Source organism: Lissotriton vulgaris, chromosome 7 (assembly GCF_964263255.1).
Source record: "Lissotriton vulgaris chromosome 7, aLisVul1.2, whole genome shotgun sequence".
NCBI lineage: Eukaryota > Metazoa > Chordata > Amphibia > Caudata > Salamandridae > Lissotriton > Lissotriton vulgaris.
Window position 1 is genome coordinate 1,694,535,974 of NC_141695.1, and position 23,792 is coordinate 1,694,559,765.

At 42.6% G+C, this 23,792-nt stretch overlaps 1 protein-coding gene across 3 annotated transcripts in view; it reads left to right on the forward strand.

Moving 5' to 3' along the window:
* Positions 1-5,941, forward strand: part of YTHDF1 (YTH N6-methyladenosine RNA binding protein F1) — a 104,128-nt gene extending 98,187 nt beyond the window's left edge. For all 3 annotated transcript variants that reach the window (XM_086932825.1, XM_086932826.1, XM_086932827.1), the window contains one exon: positions 241-5,941. In XM_086932825.1, the coding sequence (XP_086788951.1) occupies positions 241-267 (27 nt within the window). In that variant the 3' untranslated portion in view covers positions 268-5,941. The remainder of the gene's footprint in view (positions 1-240) is intronic.
* Positions 5,942-23,792: the final 17,851 nt, after the last annotated feature.

A 23,792-nucleotide genomic window follows, 5' to 3' on the forward strand; every position in this document is an offset into this window, starting at 1 on the left:
TGGGCGAGCAAAACCTGCATTGCTGCTTGCATTGTACTATTTGTGTTTTATTAGTAATGGATAGACTTCAATTCCCTCCATTGCACCTGCTCCTTTTGTAAGGAAGCTTGCAATGCTGTTTGTCTTTTGATGTGCTGTTTTGATTTTCTGTAACTACCATATCTTCACCTTCACATTCAGGGGTGAATAGTTATTCTTTAAAAGCTGTTACTTAACGAAATATATTGTTTTCCTTTGCAGGAACGCCAGACCCGAAGCAAACCCTAAGAATAGCCCTTAAAAACTGTTTTTTAATCGGAACTGATCCCAATTTCAACTGTGGGGAAGAAAACAAATGAACTAAAAAAAAAAACATACAAAAAAGGAATAACTAAAAAGAAGCTGATGCTGCTTTCTGGCCTCAGGAGACTTGTAAGCTCTCGCGCCAACGTAACGTCCCAGCAGGGGGAAAGGAAGTCGCAACGTACACCGCAAATGTTTGTCTTTTGATTTTGATCCCAGCTGCATGTGTGTTTGTCTGCCTGTGTGCACTCGCTCCACAGTTGTGCATCTGCCCAACCCCGCCTACAAGGGACTTTAGTCTATGGTTTAGTGGCTAACTCTGTTGGGCGTCGTCTGCTTGGGTTGTCTTCTACTCCATAGAGGGTACAGACCTCTTCGGTGCCAGATAATGGAGGACTAGTTTCAGCTCTTCTACCGAGTCTGGTACTCGAGAATCATTCTCTTCAGGACGGTGAGCAGAACCATTGCTCATGGCTGGTTCAGTGTGACCTTCTGAAATGTGCTTATGTAAAGTATGAAATCATGGACTGGGTGTTAAGAATATCTGGTGAGAAAAAGATGAATGTGATGCAAAACCTCTCTTGACCCAACCTCGATGAAACAGCACTTGCTTGCCCACCCCGCTCACATCGTTCAATATTAGGGCCAGTGAGTGATGTTCTAGTGACTGAGTTGCCTTCAACGTTTTCTCTTGGCTGTTCTGCATGTGTCGCCCCTTTCTCACTCTGGCATGTGCCTTTGCCCTGCCCTGACGTTTCCCCTCAAATTATTACTCTTCCTATTAATTTACATTACTCTCAGTTGTGCTGTCAATTGTTTGCCAACACGTTCCCTTCAGTTGCTCCTGCCTCTTTCCCAGAGAGTCAAGTTCTGCTTTCTCTTTCCAGTTGTGCCCTCCCTGCCAAGTCCCGGTCTTACCTCCCTGCCCGTCTACAGTTTCTTCCTTGGTTTTCTTTTTCCTTTTTGTAGTTTTTACCTTTCCCTCTGCTTTTCTTTTTTGTATTAATGTTTTTTTAGTATGCGTTTGTTTCCTTATGCTTCTCCCTCCCCACCCCCCAATTCTCAGTATGCTCTTGTTTCCCTCTGCCATTCTCTTCTTGCTGTGAGTGTTGTTGCCTGCTTGCTTTTCCTGCAGCTTAACTCTTATGCCTGCCTGTTTTTCTTTTCCTGATTGCATTTTCCCCACCAGTTAGTGTTTTGCCCACCTACCCTCTTCAGTTTATTTCATATGCCTGTGCATTCTACTTGTTCTCTTTCATCACGTTCCCAGCATGCTCTTCTTCCCGTGTTTTCCTCCGGGCTTTCTTTCACTGTGAATTTTCCTTTAGTTCAAGGCATAAACTGCTCACTCGTCTTTCCTGCAACTTCTCTTCTTTTCCCTTCCTACATTGGATGTTGTTCCTGCCAATTTTCCTTTTTCCCCCATTGTACTCGAGTCTTCTGCAGCTTTTCCTTTTCCCATCCACCCCCTTCTCTATTTCCTATTTAAAAAAAATCCACTACAATTCTGCTGCTACATCTCCATCCATGTCTTCCTTCATCTCATTGACAGGGCGTGGCGAGTGATCATAGACTAGCACTGCATCCTTTTGGTTTAGTTAAAAGTATCCCAGTGTCCTGACAAGAGGACAATAGGCAGGGGTCGACAGTAAATTTGCAGCCTAGATGCCCCCATTGGAACACCACGAGTACAAGCACTACCGTTCTATGGCAAAATCATTAAGAGGCTGTGTCATACTGATGTGAACTTTGACAAGAAGTATTAACATCACTTATTTCCCAAAGATAATTGTTTATATTTGAAAGCAATGTTTTTATCCTGTCTACGTACATCTTCCCTTTCTCCCACAATACTGCACAGCAGATATATTGCGCACTTTCTTGTATGTTTTCCTTTCACAATCCAGTAATTTTAGTGTACTGTACTTCAAAAATCAAGTTTGAATTATTTTGTACGATTTGCACCACTTGTCATCCTCTGATTTTATTATCTGCATGAATTTGTACTTGTTCAGATTTTTGGCTGTTTTCTGTGCTCATGTATTGCTCTGAAGTGTCCCAGTACCAGTGTTCCTCACAGTGTTCTTGCACGTGCTCTGGAAGTATATGAAAAGGGGTCGATGCCATCCTCTCACACAGAGATGAATGGAGTGTTCCATTTCTTTTTTTTATTATTATTAATTTTCCCTGTGCTTGGAAAGCATTATTTGCTTGAAAAGGAGACTGCCACAAAGCCTAAGACCAAGAGCATCGCCCACTAGGAACATGGAAAGAGCTTTATCCCAGGGTCTGCTTTAGTTCTGGATCAGATGCTGAGTTGGACACTAGGTCCCAGGCCTCACTTCCAGTATTGGATACAGAGCTTTACACCACTGCTTTCCTCATCCCTGGAATTGACACGGACCTGGGAGCCAGTGTGAAGGCATCACTTTCCCAGAATGATGTGCAGTGCTTTACACAAGTGCCCTCTATAGCCCAGAATGTGATAGTAAGCTGAACGTGAGGCCAAGGACTCTACTAGCTCAGAGTCTGGTACCAAGCTTTACACCAGGGCATCATTAGCCCAGAATCCGGGACAAAACATTACACCAGTGTTGCCCTTAGCTCAGAATCCAATTCTTAGCTTGTTCCTACTAAGCTGGACACAAGGCCCAGGACTTCGATTGCCCAGTACTGGGCACCGTTTTTATATCACGCCTCTCCAGAGCCCACGATGTGGCACACAGCAGGACTCCAGGCTGACGGTGGCACCAGCCCATGGGCTGATATTTACACTAGTGCCTTTCTTCGCCCAGGATCTGTTACTAAACTGAACACCAGGCCCAGGACATCCCCAACCCAAGTCTTGGTACAGAGGTTTATACCAGGGCTCTCCTCGGTTTGACTTGGTACGGAATGGGTAGAGTACAGAGCTCTACACTAGGACCCTCCTGATCTTGTGCTCTCGTATTGAGATGGGGATGAGATCCACGGTGTCACTAGTCGAGGACTGGCTACAGAGCAGTTTTTACAGGGTCACTCTGTCCAGCAGGAATTTAAGCATCAGGCCCAGGATATCAGATGCTCATATTTTCCCAAAGGGTAGAATTAGGGCCCCAGATGCGCCAGGGTCTGGGAAAACATTGTACACACTCTGCCACATGGCCCAGCATTTGCTATAGAGCTGGATATTAGTGGCTTTTCCAACCCTGGAGTTGGTAAAAAGTCTACACCAACCCATTGTGGGGTCTCACATTTAGCAATAACAGGCGCCGGCTGAGTATTTTTCACATTTCATTTTCAATTCTCAGACTCCTTTCTTAGATATTCCACTTTATGGAATTTTGAAAAATTCTAACCCATCCTCTGATTTTAAAATAAGTTAGCGAGCACATCAAGATGTGAATTTGAATACACTTCCCACAAGGTGAAGTGCACCTTTTTCAAGATGTAATCCTTTATAGACAAATTGCTTGAATTTGGGTACGTTTATTATTATTATTTTTTTTTGCAAAGCTTCGATTTGCTACCTGTTTTGAAGGGATGGCACTCCTAAGGTGAAAATCTATCTGTATTACTTATGCTTTCAGTTTCCGCTATCCAACGTCTCTGGCTACAGATGGACAGGTGAGAGAGTGCACCCATGGAAATATCCCTCTGTGTAGAACACCAGAGGGCATAGGGAATCCTGAAAATAGTTCTACTGCATCGCCCTTAGCTAATGTTACATAGCACGAGGCCATTGAACATAAAGGATTTTTCAATCCGAATAAGCACCTGGCTCACATGGATGGTCTTTGAGAGCTTGAGTCCTTGACAGGCTGAGACTACAGCTAAAAAGAGAGATCTTTTCAATCTCAGATTTGTCTTCTGGTTAATTCTTCCTTTGGCTGTAGGACGTGCACTAAAGTCTCACAGATACTCCCAAATCTTCTCTTTTTTCATGGAACGACCTTCAGCAGCTCTGCTTGAAGATACCAATTGAGTTCGGACCATGCGCTGGAGAGGTTCGGCTACCTCCATTGTTTGTTAACCTACTTGTTGACCTCACGTTTAATACACTCAAACCACAAGAGGTCATGTCCACTAATTCCAGGGAGAGTTGCTGTGGGATGGCGTTGTCCTCTGCGTAGTGGATGAGAGGTTTATGATGACCTACTTAGGTTATAAGACTTCGGATTGGTCTCACTTTCACCACACTTGAACCACTGATTCTGTAGAGTATAGTTGGGCTGTTGCATTGAGCAATCTTTTCTTTCAGCGGGGCTGCACGACAACCTTTGTTACCGTTCTGGTTGACCTAATTTTCGCACAACTCAAACCACAAAAGGCAATGTCTACTGATTCCATGGAGTATGACTTTGTGGTGTGGATTTTAGCCAACTTTCAAAGGACGATCTTTGTGTTTCGTTTGATTCCTCGCTTCACATAAAGACAACACAATTTCATTTCACACACACACCATTTCAGAGACATTTTCTAAACCTGTGTATTGTAGGCTAATACAGCCTGGATTCATTCCCTTTCACGTCAATCAAGTGTTTAAAAAAAAAAATCTCCGTTTTCAAGTGCTGTCCTTAATTCTGTATTAATCTTTTCCACCTCAGATGATCTGTATTGATGCAAGTGCAGTTTCGTACTAAAAATGGCACTGACAGTCGGCCGTAATTTGGTGTCCATGTATATAAGGCTAGAATAAAGGAGCTGAAAATGCATATTTCATCTTGGGAGTGCCTTAAAATGCTGATGGCAGGTGGATGTGTTGCTGCTACTTAAACACATGGCTATAGCCGAATAGCTAACCATAACAGTGGGACATATCCCTCTTTTAAAAATGTTTTTGAAGCTTTTTCTTGCGTACTCTACACTAATTATACCCACCTCGTCTAGCTCCCACTCCTTGTGCAAGAGTCATTAAGGATGTCCCCTGAAACCAATCTTCCTTCTTTCTGAAGACGGCACATTTCATTGTGAAGTGGTGTGGTGCGTTACTATTGCAGGTATTTTCGTATTTTAGGAAGGAAAGGTAATTGTCTGCTTTTATTCTTTCAGGTGCTTTTTTTAGAACCATAAATGTATGTGTTCTTTTCGCTATCTGTCCTGTCAACCATGCTGTTCTGAATCACTCATGAAATATTTGTGTTTCTTAAAATCCTTTCTCCTCCCTGTTTGAATATAATGTTGAGCTTTAATGTAGGAAACTAGACACGTATGATGGATTATACCACTGAATGTACTTTCTTAAACTATCATTGGTGTGTGTTTTAATTCCCCTCTCCTTTGGATGAGTAAAAAGCCAAAATTGCTGCTCTGATAAAAGGAACCGAACATACCGCCCTCCTGAGATCGTACGCAGGATGGGCACAACTTGGACGCATGGAAATCTGGTGCTCCTGCCTGTGGCTGTAACCCACGGAAGTCTGCACGTGTTTTATCGTAGAGAACCTTTTACTATATTAGAAAAAAATCTTCTGAAATTATTTACTCAACAAGAAAAGGACCTTGGATCTAAATCAACAAAGTTAAAGCTTCTCTTGTAGACTTGTATCTTTAGAGCGTATTCTGTCTCTGGACTGTTGTTGCCTGTGACCAGGCCTGGACGATGTTCGCTGTTGGATGAACTGTTCTTTCCTCTAGGAGAATACAAGCCTTAATAAACATTACCTATTTAGCAAACTTTGCTAACCTGCATTTTGGTTTCATCTTTTCAACCTGCCCCCATGGAGGCTTTGAATGTCGCAGATCTTGATTGACTCTCGTCATAATGACCCGTTAGGTGCAGACTGGTTTGGTTATGACTGTCTCTTGTGTATAGCAGCAGTACTACCTAAATCGTTCCACAATAAAACTTACGTTTGGCCCTTTCATCCACCTTCTGGTCCTAAATCACTAACCCTTTTCATCAGATACATGATGTATTTACTAAATGTTTATTTTTTGTTGAATAAACTGTGCACTTTTTGAATTCTTCAAAATAATGGAAGCCTACCTTTCTGTGACCCAACGGCACCTTCTAGGAATCTAGAGCAAAGAACAATGGCTTGGGTTTTTCATCAGTTTTGTGATTTAATTTTTTTGTAATCTCTTTTTTGATGGCATTTATATTATTTAGTTACTGGTACGTTCTGTAATGTCCGTTGCTGTTTTTTCAGACCACCAAAGTGTCTTGAGGTGGTTTCAAGGTGCAACAGAGCGTGCATTTCAGCAAAAGCTTAAGTGTTTTAAAATACCCTAAGTTTCTGCATTGTATAATCCTCACTGATGGTCAGATCTGTAGAGTGTACATGCCGGCTTGCGAGGGAACTCTGGAACACCTTCATTTAACTTTCTTTGGGGGTAGACACTTTAAAAAATTTCGCCTGTATGGGACCCCTCCATGATATATTGCAAGTCACCATTTACTCAATTGGTCTCCCTGGAATATCAAATTCAAACAGAAGAAAAAACCTAGCTGAAAACAGAAATCCCTTGGCATGGTGGGCTTAGAATCTTTGTATTACAGTAGAGATAAAAATGAAGGAAAGGGTTCCTGACAGTCACCCGCCCATTAGGTCAAAAAAGATGCACTCCTTTCATTAGCCAGCATCCAAGCACGCCCTGTGCTGGCCGTTTGCCTCCCATCTTCCTTTCCAGCTCATGCTGACTGCATCTAAGAATGTTTCAAATGGATACACTTGCTATTTTACGAGGGTTTGATCCTCTGGGCATACTTTTTACTCTGCAACAGCAGTCAAGTGAGTGATCTGTGGGTTTATTGTATGCTTAATTAAAATCTTCACAATGTCATCATGTTACTAACAGAAAACGTTCAGTAAAAAAGAAAAGGAAATCTGATCAGCTGTCACTGTGTTGGTGCAGGGGTTACATTTCCCTATCATGGCAAAAACCTGTAATTCAAACCACTGTAAATGCGTTTAGTAAAAGAGTGCAAAGTGCTGTGCGAGTAACTCAGTAGCCGGTGTTTCAAGACAGTTAATTAGTGTATCCATTTTTATCTTCTAATTATTGCAACAAATGTCTACTGCATTGGTCTTGTGATAGACATTTCGTTATTGTGGCATGTTCATAAGAACAAGTATCAAATTCAAACCAGTGAGGTTGCCAAGCTTGCAGTGCAGGTCACATTTGTAAATAGGGGTGACAAATTATGAAAACAGCAGTGAAGACTGTCAAAGATAGGAGGAGCCAACATTAAAACCTCAGTGAAGGCTGCAGAGGGATAAGGCTAGTCTGGTGATCCCCATTCATAAATTGTTCATAGTTGAGATCAGGGCAAGTTCTCCATTGATGCAACTTGGTATTTTTTTACTTCCTTGTAAACTGTGGTCCCTCAGTGTCCTTCCTGCTATTTCAAAGAACTTGGCAATTTGTGCTATGCCCAGCATTCAACCAAGTCCCGTTCCACGTTGAAACAAGCCTCAGCACTGACATGTTGACAGTTGCGCGCCAGCTTGGTGACCGGTATGAAATTAGCATCAGAGACATGTTTTCATGCTTGGAGTAATTACCATTGAGACATTCCATGTTTAAACATTCAAATTTCCATTTAAGCAATCCAAGTCAACTTCAGTATACATGCTATTGAGTAGATCTATGCTCTTCTCTGATCAGTCTAGTCAGTTTCTTCATATAGGCACTAGTACTTTTCAACCTGGTATCTTCTCTGTTACCTGAAATACCCAGAATTACCATTCCTTCCACTGATCCTTTCATTGTACCTCTCCCCCTCCTGTATTTACCAGTAAAACAAGTAATTGTACAGAGAAGCACTTCCATGTCTCCAAGTTGGAATATGACAAATCCTTCTCCAGTATTTTGGCCTATCTCACTAGAATCTCAGAGAGAAGGAAAACTAGGTAGTCACCTACCGGTTCCCCTTCATATTAAAGACATTCCTGCATTGATTCCTTTTCAACATATACACCTACATCGCCATCAACTTCACCACTGCGCGCACCTCCACTGGATGACGTTACCACTTTTCAGGAAGTACTTGTTAGGGGAGCTATCAAGTTCAACGTTCAGTTGGAGATTTCTAAAACAACTGTTTTTATGATTATAGGGATATACTCTAGCCGAGGGCAGTTTCAAGACTAACATTACCTTTTCGTTCCAAGTTTTTCTGAGCTGTTCGATACATGTCCCTCTCTAGCACTCATTAGGATGGCTACATCCAGGCTACTCAAAGTGCAATCCCTCAGAACAAGCTACTCCATAGTTATGCTAGTAACCAAAACCTGATTCACTTGTGTCAGCTGTGAGAAAAAGCGTGCCTCTGCACCTAAAACCTTGGTACCTCTGGACCAAGAGAGCCGAAAGATTGATGCTGCAGAGTTCCTCAAAATGTCTTGTGACTCTGTTAGGAGAATACAACTGATCACTGTGGAAAGCACTTCCTTCCTTTGCTGTCAGTTTACCAAATGACTGCAGGTAGGATTTCCATGAGGTCATTCAGGAAGGACAGCTGTTCTCGAACAAGGTGACTGGTGCGCCTTTCTATCCCGGAGAGTTGACTGCCACCCAGTACTGTCATGGTGACTTGCTTCAACTTGCATCCTTGTTGAGATTAACATAATTGAACCCAGACTGACAACTAAATATTTTAAACCGGTTCAATACTTTTTGGCTCCCATACGGATGACCAAATAGAGTGGATGAAGAAGGAAAGGGATATCTTTAAGGCAGCTAGATGCAGGAAGAAAACGTATGAAGCTCAATTTCTTGTCTGCGATCACAGATAGGAAGAAGATTGAGGGTTCAGTTCTGTCACTGGTCCTGTTGGCAGAGTGAACAGAGGCGACACTACTGGCAATCCTCATACAAAACATGCTAAGCTAGAGGAAAGGGACAACCGCAAACCTATGGTATTCCTCCACAGAAAATCCAGGACCCAATCCAAACAATAAAGCCTCTGTTTTCCCTCCTCTGTTCACCACTCGGCTTCGGGGCTGCTACAGGATACCGGACAGATTGAAAACAAATAACCACAAACAAGTTGCTGGGGTGTTGCAAATCATCCAAAATGGTTACTCCCTTCAATCCATACCATTCCCTCTCAATTCCACAAAAGGTTTCACTGAAAAAAGAATGTCATGCTTCATTCCTCCAGCACAACGAGGTAAACCTTTCTGCTGAAGATATTTCTGGTCCACATGAAGAGAGTTCATCCAGCACTGGATCTGTGGGAGGCGAACACATCAGAAGACATACATTCTGAATGGTGGCTTAGCATCAGCGTATGAAGGAAGATTGAATGCCCTTGAAGGATTTATAAGACTCCCCTTTTCACATCTCAGAGGTGTAAAAGCAGTTCCAGAGGGTCATGTAGTAAAAGCTGACTACCTATACAAAGAGTTCCACTTCTTTCAGAAGTGTACTTTGATGACGCTTTCCAAAAGCATGCCTACCTTCGCAGGCAGAACATCTCAATTCATAACATGGCAACTAGTAGGTTAGAATTTGAAACCACGATTCGGTTGCTGCATCATCTGGGTCTTAATGTCAAATTCAGCAAATCAGGTTTGATGCCTGTGCAGTCTTTAACTATCTGAGAGCAACTTTAAACACAAATAAAAGAGAAGTATCTCTATGAGGACAGAGTGTCTACCATCTTGAAGATATATCATCCTCTTAACAAGCTTTCCTCTATATTATGCCGAATTTCATCCATTGCGGAAAAGATGGACTTGTCTATTTACCTAGAGCCCAATGAACACCTTTTCCCAAAATCTCTCCCAACATTGTATGTTGGATTAATGTGTTTAATACAAAGGTCAGTTGGAAAGACAATCTAACAGCACAGACAAAAGAATTGGTCTGATCGTGGTCACAGACTAAAACGCGAAGGAAATTCCTTTGAATCACAGCCTGCTACCTCATACCATAGTAAAACTTGCATCCCTGACAGGCTGGAGAGTCAATCTACAAAAGTTGTGGTCCGAGAAACCGAAACCATGTGTGTGTATGTGTATATATATATATATATATATATATATATATATATATATATATATAGATAATCTCCTAGATGGAGTTAGATGCTACATCTAGCTTTGAGAATATTTCTACCATCTATTACAATAGACAGGTTGCTGATTCAAACTGACAGCACAACCACAATGTAGTATTAAAGTTTGTAAATCTCATTTTAAATTTCACTTTAACGAGTGTGGAACAACTACTTTAATTTATTGTGCTCATTGCAATTAATATAGTAACATTTTGTACTAATATTAAAGCAGCAAGATGGTACCATATCCAGGGTTTATCTCTGCAGACTCGAGCAATTTGTCACTGACTTTGTGCTTGAAATGTATCCAACACGCCAGCTCATTTTACCAGTATTTAAAATTGTCAAGCTATCCTGATAAGCAGATGTTAGGTCGACAGTAGTGGTTGTTAGGTAAATGATATCTTATAAAACACTGATACTCCCAGGGCTGCATGTGGCCTGCTGGGCGGCTGTTTACTAGAAAGAGAACTAACATTCAGAAAGATGTTAAACGGGCAAGCATTTACCTACAGGTTATCTGAAGTAAATAAAAAGAAGCAAAAACCGTGTCCTGCAATTTTTACCTTTAGGAGTACCTTCATTTTAAAAGACCTCTTGCAACGAATGTGTTAAGATGTAGTATCTTCAAAATCGTAGATTTAATTAACATGCAGATGCGTTTCACTTCGGTACGTCAGATATCCGTGCATTGAGAAGTATATATTTTTTATTGTTGCAGTTTTCAAATATGAACTTGCTACATTTCATGCTTTCCCCTAGCCTGACAGTAAAGCCAATTGTGCATTAAGATGCAGGTCAATTGTTCTGGGTGGCCTGCGTTGTTGTTATACATGTTCTGCATCATAGTTTATTGAATCCAACCAAAATTTGTGCAGTGCACATCCTGATCTCTATATTTCAAGGTGCTCTTATATGTGATAAATAAAAAAGGATGCAAAGTGAAATAAAACCATTGCTTAGGGTCACAAACTTTGGTCAAGTGGGGAAGCTGTGATTGATTTTAGGTTTTCTGTTAAAAAAAAAAAAAATTATTTTAGGTTTTGTGCAATTCTATTTCATTCCAATTCAATAATCAAGTCTCCTCCTTTTTACATGTGACTTAGCCAGGTTAGCGAAAGCAAGTAGAGAGATAGTGGCTCAGATACAGCATAACCTAATATTCCAAAATCTATGATTCTTCTAGAGGTTAGAAAATTAATTTAGAGAGCAGTGTGGATTAAAACACACAAAATAACTCCACACCTTCTAGCCACACCGTATTCATACTTCACTTCTTCTACACATGTGGCAAATTGGGTTCTTGTAGCAGTAGCCGCCCACTTTTTGCCTGTGTTTTGATGCAACTTTGACTGAGGTGTACTGGTTCCCTGCTAACCAGGTTCCCAGTACCTGTGTTCTTTCCCTAAAACTATACCAAAATTGGCAGAACTTCAGCAACCCTTTTGAGTCCTTAGTTTATGGTACCCAGGGCATTGGGACTGAAGAGGGTATACTAGGACTGCAGCTCAAATTGTACCCCTCTATGGACCCTTCACCAAGACCATGCAAACTGCCATTGCAGGCTGTCTGTCTTGGAGAGAAAAAGGAAGCATCGATATGGCCTACATTGCTATGTGCCATGTCCCCAGACACTGTATGAGGTATAGTTAAGTAACCCCTACTTATAGCCTAATTGCCCTAAGGCAGGCCAACAATATCCAAGTCCATATTGTAAATGAGCAGGAAAGCCATATAGAGCACATGGGCTGGACACCAGTTAATACGTGTACAGTAATACAGTAAAGCCATCACCACCATGATAGCTTTACTGTACCCAGGGATGTTTGGTACCAACCAGCTCCTATTAATAAATCCACACCAACACCAGTGTTGGATTTGCTAATGTACTCAGGAGGGCACCTTAGAGAGCCCCCTGAAAACCTATCAAGCACTTGTGTGATCTCTGACTAGTCTTAGCCAGCCTGTCACCACCAGACCTGTTTCAATCCTCATGGGATGAGAGCCTTCTTCCTCGGGGGCCAGGAACAGTACCCTCTCTTTGTGGAGGTGCTTTCCACATCCTCCAGGCCGAAATGGCATTCCAATGTGGGACGCTTCGAATGTGATGCCGCCTTTGAAATGCAACCCAGGTATCTGCAGATATTGGACAATGTCAACCCCTGTCCTGCTCCACATTTGGTGAGAGAACAGTCGGGAAAATTAGATTAGGATGTGGGCCCACATTTAGCTTTTCAGTTTATTGCATCTTGTTTGAGAGGGAATTGACCAATTAATCAGGGTTGTGCCCACTCCCCAAATAAAGTGGTCCCGTAGAGGGTGTAGACAACCTAAAGGTAGGTAATCCATTGGCTACAATCTGTCAACTCTGTAACACCTCTAAATTTAGTGTTTAGGTGGCACCCCTGGACCTGGAAATGTTGCTTCGACGGACCGAAGTAGAAAATGGATAAAGAATAGCTGCTGACCCAAGAACAGAGTGCCTGCTGCAGAATTTTGGCATGAAAACCCTGCCTACTGCCTTTAAGAACTCAACCTTTGTGGTGTGCTGACTTGGCCTGCTGTTGTGAACCTCCAAGAACCCTCCAGCACCTCCAGCCTTTCGACATTTGTCAGAGAATTCCCTTGGTGTAATGGACCTACTCCCTTGCAGCTGCAGGACCAGAACCTGCAGAGTCAGACTTACTAACTTGCCACTGCCTGGCGACACAGACTCTGCAACTGAATCAGATGCAGTACACTTGCTCCCAAGGGTCAGATCTATCCCCCCCACCAAGTGAGAAGACACCTAGACCTACTGGAACCGCCGCGTAGCAATACCGAAGGTACCTGACCACCCAAAACCTAGACCAGTTCAATCCAGACTCTAACTGCCCTGGAAGCAAGCATTCACCAGGGGACTTCGAGACCTGCGAGTTCTACTCCATTAGTGTCCCTGCTGTCCCAGAATCGTCCCTACAATCTGCCTGCTCCTGAACACGAACACCATCTTCATTGGTACCCGGCCTGGGTACCAATGAACCAGCTGTGCTCCCGTGGTCCTGATGCCCTTGCGACCTGATACCTTTCTTGGGGCCCCGCTGACTTACCTGTAAGTCACTCTATGCAGCCAGTTTTGAGGTGGCCCCCTTCATAGCACACCAGCCACCGACGACCTGGTGCCCTGACGATTCACGTATCAAACATTGAACCTTAGCGTTCTGCTACCCTAAACCTCAAACGTGAAACCCTGGAACCCACTGTACGATTTTATTTGCATTTATTTTTTTCTCCATATACTTTCCTTGTGTGTAATTGTGAACAACAGTGAGTTATTTTTCGAACTTTAAAAATGTATAACTAAAAAAAGTATTTACCTGTGAACGAAGTTCTTAGTCGAAATTTTTTTATAAAATCAGTGTTATTTTTGCAGATCAGATGGGTCTCGGATTTAATATGGAATGTCTCATTTATTACCTCCATGAGTAATACAAATGCTTAGCTCTACCCTCTGATATGCCTAACTACTTGCCCACACTACCAGAAATAGAGCATTAGTCTTATCTACTTTTGCTCTATATCACTCTGGGAGCCACTGGACTCTGCACAGTGTACTTTTTTTTTTGCACACTATATAGAGAGCCAGTTTTATACATTGATGGATCAGCTGTGGGTCTACGACTTTTTTTGCTGATACCACTTTGTCAATAAATGGCCTCATGAGTAAAGCCCAATTTTTTTTAGCTAGTTGTAGTAGATTACAGGGACATCTCTGTAACAGCCAATTTAACCCACTTGCTTACACGGGCAAATGACAATCCTGTCCACCCGCTTTGGAGGGTGCTGACTGCTGACTTGCTCTGTCGCAAACTGTTAAAAACATGGCTCTTCTAGATAAATCCCATTGGCTGTCTACACCACACATCTATTGACGTTTTAGTGCTCTATAAAACTGTGTTACATAAATCCAATATATGGTATTCGGCCAAAAACGTAGCTAGGAAAGAAACGAGGGTACTGTGTAAAAGTCCTTTGAAAGTTGATTGTACAACCAAGGACAGGGTCACCGCAAATTTGCAACTTCAGCATTTTCTGCATTTGTATGGATGTGCCACATTTCTCACAAATTCCATCATCTGCAGGACAATCCACAGATTATAACAAAAATGTTCCAAGCTCAAGCGGATCAAAAGTTACTAAAAATGCATAACACGTGTTGTATTTTGACCTTTTTCCGCATAATTCGGTCAATCCTGACGCGTAATTTGCTTCTCATTTGTTGCATGATTCCAGTGGCCCTGACCATGGCCTCTAAAATTGCACGAGTCTGTGGCACTTTGTGCAGAATCATTCCTTTTCCACAAATGCCACATAATCCACCACCTGCTGATGAATCTGCAGATTTCAACAAAAGCAAACTTATAATTTTTTGCTGAAACAAATCAAAAGTTGCAAAAATACGACTTGCTTGGTGCAAAGAAGCGGTTAAATGCTATGTAAAAGTTAGCCGGTCGCTTAAGGGGTTGGTCCTTGTAATGGGGTTGGCAATATGCAGGTCCAAAAGAAGTGACAACTTAGCCCCTGTAATATTAATGCCCCAATTGATGGACTGAGGGAAAGGGTTTAGTGGGAAAAAATCCTTACATGTTTGATGTAATTCAAATTTGGTGGAAAGAACGATTCCTTCTTTGCCGAAAAATTGTTTTCATTACACCACAGACACTGTTCTGGAAGCAGTGATTATGTAAAGGAGCACGCAGAGTTTAGAAGAAACCCACATATGTGACTGCTCTACCACACAGTTCTTCCTTGTGAGACACATACATGTGTAATGTACAGTCCAGTGCAGCAAGACTGTTTTTGAATGAAAATAGTGTATTCCAGAGACCATAGAGGGTGAACCCAGGGTAAACCCAAAACTCAGGACACGTTTGAAAACATAACATGGTATTGGGGAATAAAAGAGGCACATCTTTTATTGCAATATGTGACTGATTTTTCGATTGAACGCACCATTGTAAGTTTCATACAAACTATATTATTCTGAGGGGTAGAAAAGACTGTGTTAATGAAAGGATCTAAGTGAGTTTTATTATTTGTTGCTAACTATTACTTTGAATAAGATTTGCACAATGTGTATAGCTTTCTTTTTTGTGATCTCTTTAGATTTTCTATAGCAATACGAAACATTTTGTACTCTTGTGTCTTAATATATCAAATTAGTGCCATAACAGACCACAGAATATGTTGCGTAAGGCTGTATAGTTTGGCTTCCATGAATGGATAATTTGTCCACCCCTGATACATTTTTTGTCCTCTGTTTCCTCATAACTCCACCAGCTCTGGCTGAAACTCAAAGAATCTACTCATTCGAACCAGGAATCTGAACCAGGACTCAGAGTGTTGTCCGTGCTGCCAACCCCCCTCCGAAAGTGATGAACACGCGTTGTTTTTTTGCACCCCCTATGCGCAACCGAGGCCCAAATGGATTGCCCCCATGTGTAGATCGCTCTGTTTATTGTCGAGAGGAGAGGCATATAGAATATGCGAAAGTGACACAACCCCGATTGTGGGGTTTGGGGTCTAGTGGCTTGAGGGGAAGAAATCGTACAGGGTGAGTGTCATCTGGGGGTGGCAGCTTTTTCTGGGCTGAGGGGATTTTCACTGTGGTTAGTATTCACTTTTTTAGGTTTCGAAAAATATAATTGAAGGTCAGCTGATAGTGATCATTGCCCTGAATCATCATGGTTGTAGATGTAGATAGTGACATTTCTGCACCTACCGTGTTTGTGTATGGGACCATCATGATTGCTGGGTGGATTTGAGCAAGAGGTGAGTGTCTGCACTAACCTGGGCTAATAATGTGCTTTTGAACACAGTTAGTCTGCTTGTGCACTAGTGTTTCTTTATGGGGTAGTCATGGTGGCCTGGGTGACTTGCACTGTAGTGTGTCACAAGTGAGAGTTGACACTAATCATCTTGAATATTGCATTGCTTCTTAGCAGAGTTGTTTTTTGTGTGCATGTTGAACGCACAGAGGTTGTCAAGCAAAGCAGACATGTTTGTGGATGTTGGAAGAGATTATGTATTTTTTTTTTACCTCTATGGCAACATATGGCATCATATATTTCCAAATTCATAGTGGGATTTGATTGTCAGTGTAATGGAAATGTTGAAGGGATGGTATTAAAATATCTCAGTGAATTTTCCGAGATTAGTTGTGAGCAGCAACCAGCAATGAATCAGCAAGCCCTCACCTAGAGTCATGGGAGAGCTATGCATTCCATGTGCTTCTGTGTTAGACTTAAGTTCTGATGTTTACAAGTGAAGAAAGACTGCTGCCAGTAAAGGGCCCATGGCTTGAATTTTTGTGTGCATGCCTATCAATTCATTTGATAAAAAATGCACGATTTTTCTTCATTTTTTTCAAAATTTTCTTGGGGGGCGGTAACCCTCCCAAACCCCCCTTTTGGGGTTCGGGCTCGCTGGCTGCGCTCGCTCGCTACGGTGCTGTATGCAAATCCCTTTGCGCCCCACCACTTTCAAATGTCACCCACAGCCCCTGATTGCCAAAGCCAATAGCTCTTGCATAGACCAAACCTATTGGCTTTGCCAATGCTTGCTCTCTACAGTAATTGTAATGTAATGCAAAGGTTTGAAGTTTCCTATGTTAATAGTTTTCATCTAGATGCTGCAATATAGGTTCTTCTCTCTGATTAAATGGACTAATATAGAGCGAAAAATTCAGCAAATGCTGACTTGCTTTCAACCATGGAAGTGAATCATACAATTTACATTTTTAAAGTGTTTACCTCCAGTGAAAGTTATATCTGTTAAATGAAGAGAAATGTTCGGTAGTCTTCGCATGCTGGTGGGGATATTCTACTTTTTTATGCCTTGAGTGAGGATTCCCAAAATGCAGAACTTAAGAATACAAATAAGTGCTATTTCCTTCCTTCTATCCAGCTCACATAAACCACTGATCTTTTCTTTTGCTTTAAGTAATTTCTACTGGCTTCACTGCTACGCAAAAACAACAGTTGATGGACTGGATGCAGAACAATGTCCTACATTCGCTCCAGTACAGAGATCTGGGCCTAAATCCATCGTTTTTTTGCACTCCACACCACCCCAGTTCAGACATGGCCATATGCAAATCAGCCTTGACCCTGTGCCTCATGGGAACAGTCCAGTCCAAACTGCCAAGCCATGTCTTTCCTGGACCGGAATCAAGCATCCTAGGACCGGTTTCTGGCTATCAGCCGTCTTAAGCCAGGATAGCTTGACTCCAGTGGTGTGGAGAGCAAGGGACTCACGTCTGAGCATACCCATCCCACTCTGGGTGACAAATGCAAAAACAACAGTTGATGGACAGAATGCAGACCAATGTCATACATTCGTCCCTGTACAGAGATCTGGGCCTAAATCCATCGTTTTTTTGCACTCCACACCACCCCAGTTCAGACATGGCCATATGCAAATCAGCCTTGGGAACAGTCCAACCCGAGCTGCCATTTGCATATGGCCATGTCTGAACTGGGGTGGCTGAGTGAGCTAAAGAATGGTGATGGATTAAACCCAGATCAGTTGACTGGGGGTGAGTGTTTGATTAGCTCAAACGCTCCGTCCATCATCCCCTTTTGTATCGCTTTGTTCACTGCTACGCAGTCCTGTCACTTTTTTCCTGGCCTTTCTTGGTCATAGCGTTTGACTTCTGCCACTTTCTGCTTCAAGAAATGCTGTATTTGAAGGTTCCTGCAGTAAAGCCTGTACTCCAATTTTTTCTTTAAAAATCTTCCTTCTACAGGGCATTTTCAATGAGTTTCACTAATCATGCCTTGTTTAATTCATAACCAGGAACTACTGGTAAAACTCTATCAGAAGGGGAAATGTGCGTATTGATTTTCACTGAAAATCCCTTTTGCACTATTTTGGTCCAGAGAGTGGAAATGCAGCCCGCGTCACAGCCTTGCATTTTTTTGTTTCAGGCTTGCTGGCTCTTGTTGCCTAATAGCTCTGAAGAAACGGTGGGCTAGGTATCACTTTAAAGGACATTTGTGGAAGTAGAAACTGTCGGACAGTGCTTAATTTGTTAGAAAAGAAGTGCCGGGGCCCTTGTCAGGAGGCCACTGCAGCTTGCCCCACCCATTGCCTCTGCCAGTCCTGCCAATGACAGTACAAACAAGCATTTGCAATGCAATAGGTCTCGCAGCATTAAAGTTTGAGTTATTGGCATTGTAAATGACATTGTGTTGCATTAAATTTTTAGCAAAGTCTGTATTGGTGTATAAAGATGATTTGCAAGATGATAGCTGTTGCAAAATATTAAGCAATGTTGGCAATAATATTATATCATAATAATATTGTAAGTTACTGTTGTACTTATAAGCATTTTGGTAGCGCATAGTGATGTTGTGGTGCCCCTGAGTGATGCTGTGGTGGTGCCGAGTGATGCTGTGGTGAGAGGATAGATAGTGAGGGCGATAGATAGAGGGAGGGCGAAAGATAGATAGAGGGAGGACGAGAGAGAGATAGAGGGAGGGCGAGAGAGATATAGAGGGAGGGCGAGAGAGTGTGATTGTGTGTGAGTGAGAGAGTGAATGTGAGTGAGTGTGTGTGTGTGTGTGAGAGTGTGTGTGTGAGAGAGTGTGTGTGTGAGAGAGTGTGTGTGTGAGAGTGTGTGTGTGAGAGAGAGAGAGTATGTGTGTGAGAGAGAGTGTGTGTGTGAGAGAGAGTGTGTGTGTGAGAGAGAGTGTGTGTGTGTGAGAGAGAGTGTATGTGAGAGAGAAGAGAAATAAGCTACTTACAAAGGACTTCAATTAGAGAATGGTGGTAACGTATAATCCTCCAAAAGGCAATTAAGTATCTTCCATATGTGTAATTTCCCTCAGATGATTCTCAAAGAAAAAGAATCGCTGTCCTCCAGGCATTGTACCATGACAGTGGTAATCGCACTGAGGGTGAATTCTCCAGTGAAAATTAAAGAAATCACATTTTTGAGTATCATAAGTTGCCACCCTTCTCTAAATTTGGTTGCTATTGTCAAGCTTCAAAATACTTTATTTTGGCTACAAGCCATAAAAGTACAGAAGAAAATTTCATCAATATAATACATTAGTAATTAGGTTGCTATTGTCATCTTGTAGTCATTTCTGCTCATTGCCTTAGCAAAGTCGCATAAGAAGTATAATAAAACAGGGTATACAGATTGTGGAATGTTTACTTGAAAAATATACTAAATGCCAATAAAAATGATATTTAAAAAAATATACAAGTATAATAAAACAGCAATGTTTTACAAATCCAAATTACACTCCTGAAAATCGCAGAATGTGATTTTTTTGCTTTCTCAGTTGTGCCAAGGTATATTTCAATTTTCCATGCCATAGTACCTTGTTCCTCCACTGTTGGCTTATGCTATAATCACATTTTTAGCTATGATGGTTGTTAATCTGATGCTTAGGTTTCACGTTCCAAACCAACACTAACAGGGCTGCAGACTACAGCCGTACACAAGATTTAAGGACACTTATTGGTAACTCGCACCAAATAGCTTGAACCAAAAAATGGGAAAGGCAAAGCATAAATTCCATGTTTGCCCCTGGCCCAAACCATCGAAAGCACTTATGCTCTTCAACACATTCAATTGATACACAATTTATCTAACACGTTGCTAGTTTGACAACCTATACCTTTTGCTACATACAATGAAAGTGATTTCATTTTTTATGCGTAATTTTCTCATTGATATTTCAAGCAAAAGCGTGAAGATAAGAGGTACTATATCTCAAAATAAGGGGTTTGAAGAGTACAATAGTTCAGCAGGCCTGAATTCCCCAAAATATCTGATAAATTCAGGTTGTCCCACACAAGGGTGAAAGTGCGGGTCAAGGACATTTAGTAGGACCTGCAGATTTCCCAGATACTCTGCAAAAAACATTAAGGCAGAATGTAAAAAAACACAATCATTGCACCTACCAGGTGCAAAATATCCTATTCAGGCTCCTAAAGTCGGTCATTACCACGTACTGCCAACAAATATCATTCTCCTCTAAAGTGCGTTCTGCAATCCCTCAGCAGTTTACGGACCATTGTCTAAAGACAAATTCAGTAAAGCGCACTCCTTTCAACTTGAGGTGCCATCCTTTGTAGGAGGTATGCAAAAGGTCTTGTAGGCCCAAATTATATTTAAAAGGTACAGTGGGCCTGGGATGAAATAATGCAGCCACCTTGTCTGTTTATTGAAGCCAGTAATTAAAATCTGGGGACAGCGAACACTTCTATCAAATGAAGACAAACATGGAAACGAGGAACATATCTCATTTTTGGAGGCTATTTTTTCAAGATCTAATCCCTCCTAATTAGCTTCACAAATCTCTCCGCCGTTGCTACAGACCTCATTTCATAGGGCTGAATAATCGGTGCTTCCATGACGCCACACCATCTTGGCCGACTTGTCCAGGTTAGTCTTGCCTGCAGATATGTCTGGGGACGGCCAGGCAGTCCCATGTTCCACACCCATGAGGATAAGGAGCAATGCAATGAATGCGCATTCACCGCGACCTGCCTGACCCCCATTACTGCTGCACTGTGCCCTCGGATGACTCTAGCACTGGGCTTCGATTCGGGGAGCACCAGCGAGCTGCCCTGTGACAGTTGTGGGCTCAGGGAAGCAGAGAGTGAAAGGCTCTGGTTTTGGCAGACGAGCGCAGAGAGTTCCATTTGACTGGCAAATGTGGCCGGCCTGGCTCAGTGACGCACCGAGGGGAGTAGCGTCCATCCGCACACATCTCTTCCAGTCACTCGCCCTCTCTGTGCTGCTCAGCTGCAGCCTGGAGCTCAGAGCAAGCCTCGTGCCCTGGCTGGGTGAGGGCAACCGCCGCCCCACTTGTAGGTATCAAGGGGGGGGGGGTGTATCAGTCACTCATAAGAAGCAGGAAGGCACCGAGTGCTGCTCTCTGCAGCTGTGTTTAAGGAAACACAAACACAGAGGAAAAGCGACTGATACACCAAACACACAACACAGGCAGAGACATAAAACAACACACAATTGTCAGGCTTCCCCATAAAGTGCACAATGGCAGGTGAATAAACACGGGGTGGACCATTGACATCAGTTCGGGCTGGACAGGACTCTTTGGCACCCGCGGTCCTGCCTTGATAACCCTGGTCCTAGTGGTCAGGAAGGCAACGAAAGGGACAGAAAGCAGGGCTTAAAGAACCCAAACTACGTTCTCTAATTTGCACTCCTTGCTCTTAACTCATCAGAACAAGTGGCAACCCCCCCTAATCCGATTGGTGACGGATGGAAGTTCCTGTGATTCTTGCGCTCGGTGTTAGAGCCTGAGGGCTGCCTGTTAAGGATTCAGTGTCCCGTGCTCATACAGCCGCCCTCAGTAGCAAGACGTGAGCAAAAACGAAACCTTCCGTGGGGCGGGACTTCCGTCTTCAGAAACCCGCGCACGCACCCACGGAGTGCCTGCCCAGAGAAACAGTGCTGGTGACGCGGGGTTCCCATGCCCGAGAGAGAGCCCCGCGGAGGCTGCAGAACTCCAGAATGGCGATAAGTGTAGCTTAGTTGAAGGGGGGAGGGGGGTGCGCTTGTGTGTGTGCGCGCGCCTGTGTGTATGTGTGCTGCGGCTGGGGGGTAGCCGGGGACTCTGTGCGTGTGTGTGCGTGCGTGTGTGTAGGTGCGCTCGTGTGTGTGTCTGTGTGTGTGCGCCTACGTGCAGGGGGAGGTGTGGCTGTGTGTTACGGCTTTCCAGGAGACCGGAGCTGGCCACAGCGAGCACGTTCTTGTGCGCGTTGCCCGCTCAAATCGCCTTCTGGCAGAGGAGATGCGCGCGGCCAGGTCCTGTCTCCTGGAAAGCTGAGTCGCTAACAATAGGTCTCTGGCGAGACAGCGCTTCGTGCTGTTGAACACCACGAGACCTAAAAACTACTAACCATCACACTTCTTCAAATGTGACAATTCAGACTATTCTGGTACCCCAAAGCTATACGAATGGCTTGGGTGGCAGGTATTAGTCGTTAATAATGTATATTGATTTGTTAAACTGTTATTGTGCTCATCTCAAATTAGACTGCCACCATGTGGCGGACTATTATAAGTAAAAACAAAACCACAGTTAGAAAAGGGTCTCAGGGAATATTTAAAGACATAGCGTGGATATACTCCCTATATAGAGCAAATACTACACTAACCTATCCACGGGTCTGAACAAATAAATTAAAGAGAGTCTGAAAGAACAGCATCCACCTCACTATCAAAGGGACACATATACTTGTCCTTAGAGTAATTGAAAAACCTAATCACAAGGACGGATTCCCATCAGTCACCAACAGTGCCATGCTTTGTCATCATCTGGGTCTCCTCCTAGTGTCACTGTGGTGACTCTAAGGGCTATACCCCTATCAAGAGCAGGGGAAGATAACTTGTGGATAAAAAATCAGGACCTATTGATACTGTCCTAGAAATGTCACGAGTATCTAATTGACCTACAGACGTGAACAATCGCTAAGTGTGATAGGAACAAATGCAGTGCAAAAAACATATTCAAAAGGTGAATTGAAATTGGGCAATGAGAGAAAAACTATTTAATTTCATCTGTCAGTGCTCAAATCGAAAAACAGTGCAAAAAGACAGCTTTCAACAAATGACTGTCGTGGTAGTTAACGGGGTCAACATGTTCCAGCAAATGAGGAAAAACTCATCCTCTGCCTTCTTCAGGACCTCAATATTGCTACAGCAACGTGACAAAATAATACTAATGCAACAAAGTGGAATATACAGGTTGGAATCAATAAAACCATGCCACCTGGAACCCTAGGTGTACATCAAGTCCTATGCAATTGATGTAATGCAAATGGCCACTGCAACATAAAACAAATCATGTGTTTAAACATCTTTCCCTTCTCTGTGAGATAAGTACACTTCCAAAGTCAAAATTATCTACATCATAACTCGTCTCTATGCAATATATTATTGACACTGATGTGTTTTATCATAATCTGCCTTATTTATTAAATAATGTACAACCAATCCTTGCTTACCAGTCAAGCATGGGCATCAAACCTCAACTCACCTGGCTGCGGCTCAGGGAGAAGGACTGCTCTATAAAAACAAGAAATAAGCAGGAACACAATAATTACCATGCCCTGTTCACCTCATTTTGTTTTGCCTTGACTGATCAGTTAAAACTAGCATCAGCTGCATGCTCACCAAAGGCACATAAAACGCATATATCTTATACTAGTGTTTGTTAAAAAGCTGTTTAATTTAGCATACTATGAAAGGGAACTCCTTATGCTGTCTTATACTCATACTGACATGTATGTGCCTGATCACTTTCAACCGTTGTAATTATTAATCTGAGGACCCCGGACATCAAGGCCCTCGTTCCACTTCATTTGTTCTCGTTCTTATATCAATGTATACAAACGGGCTAACTAGACTTTATCATCTGAAATATGCACTTTTAAATCCATACTCGGGCAGCATCAAAGTCAGTTATCTTGCAGGTCGAATGCGCTGGGTGTATGT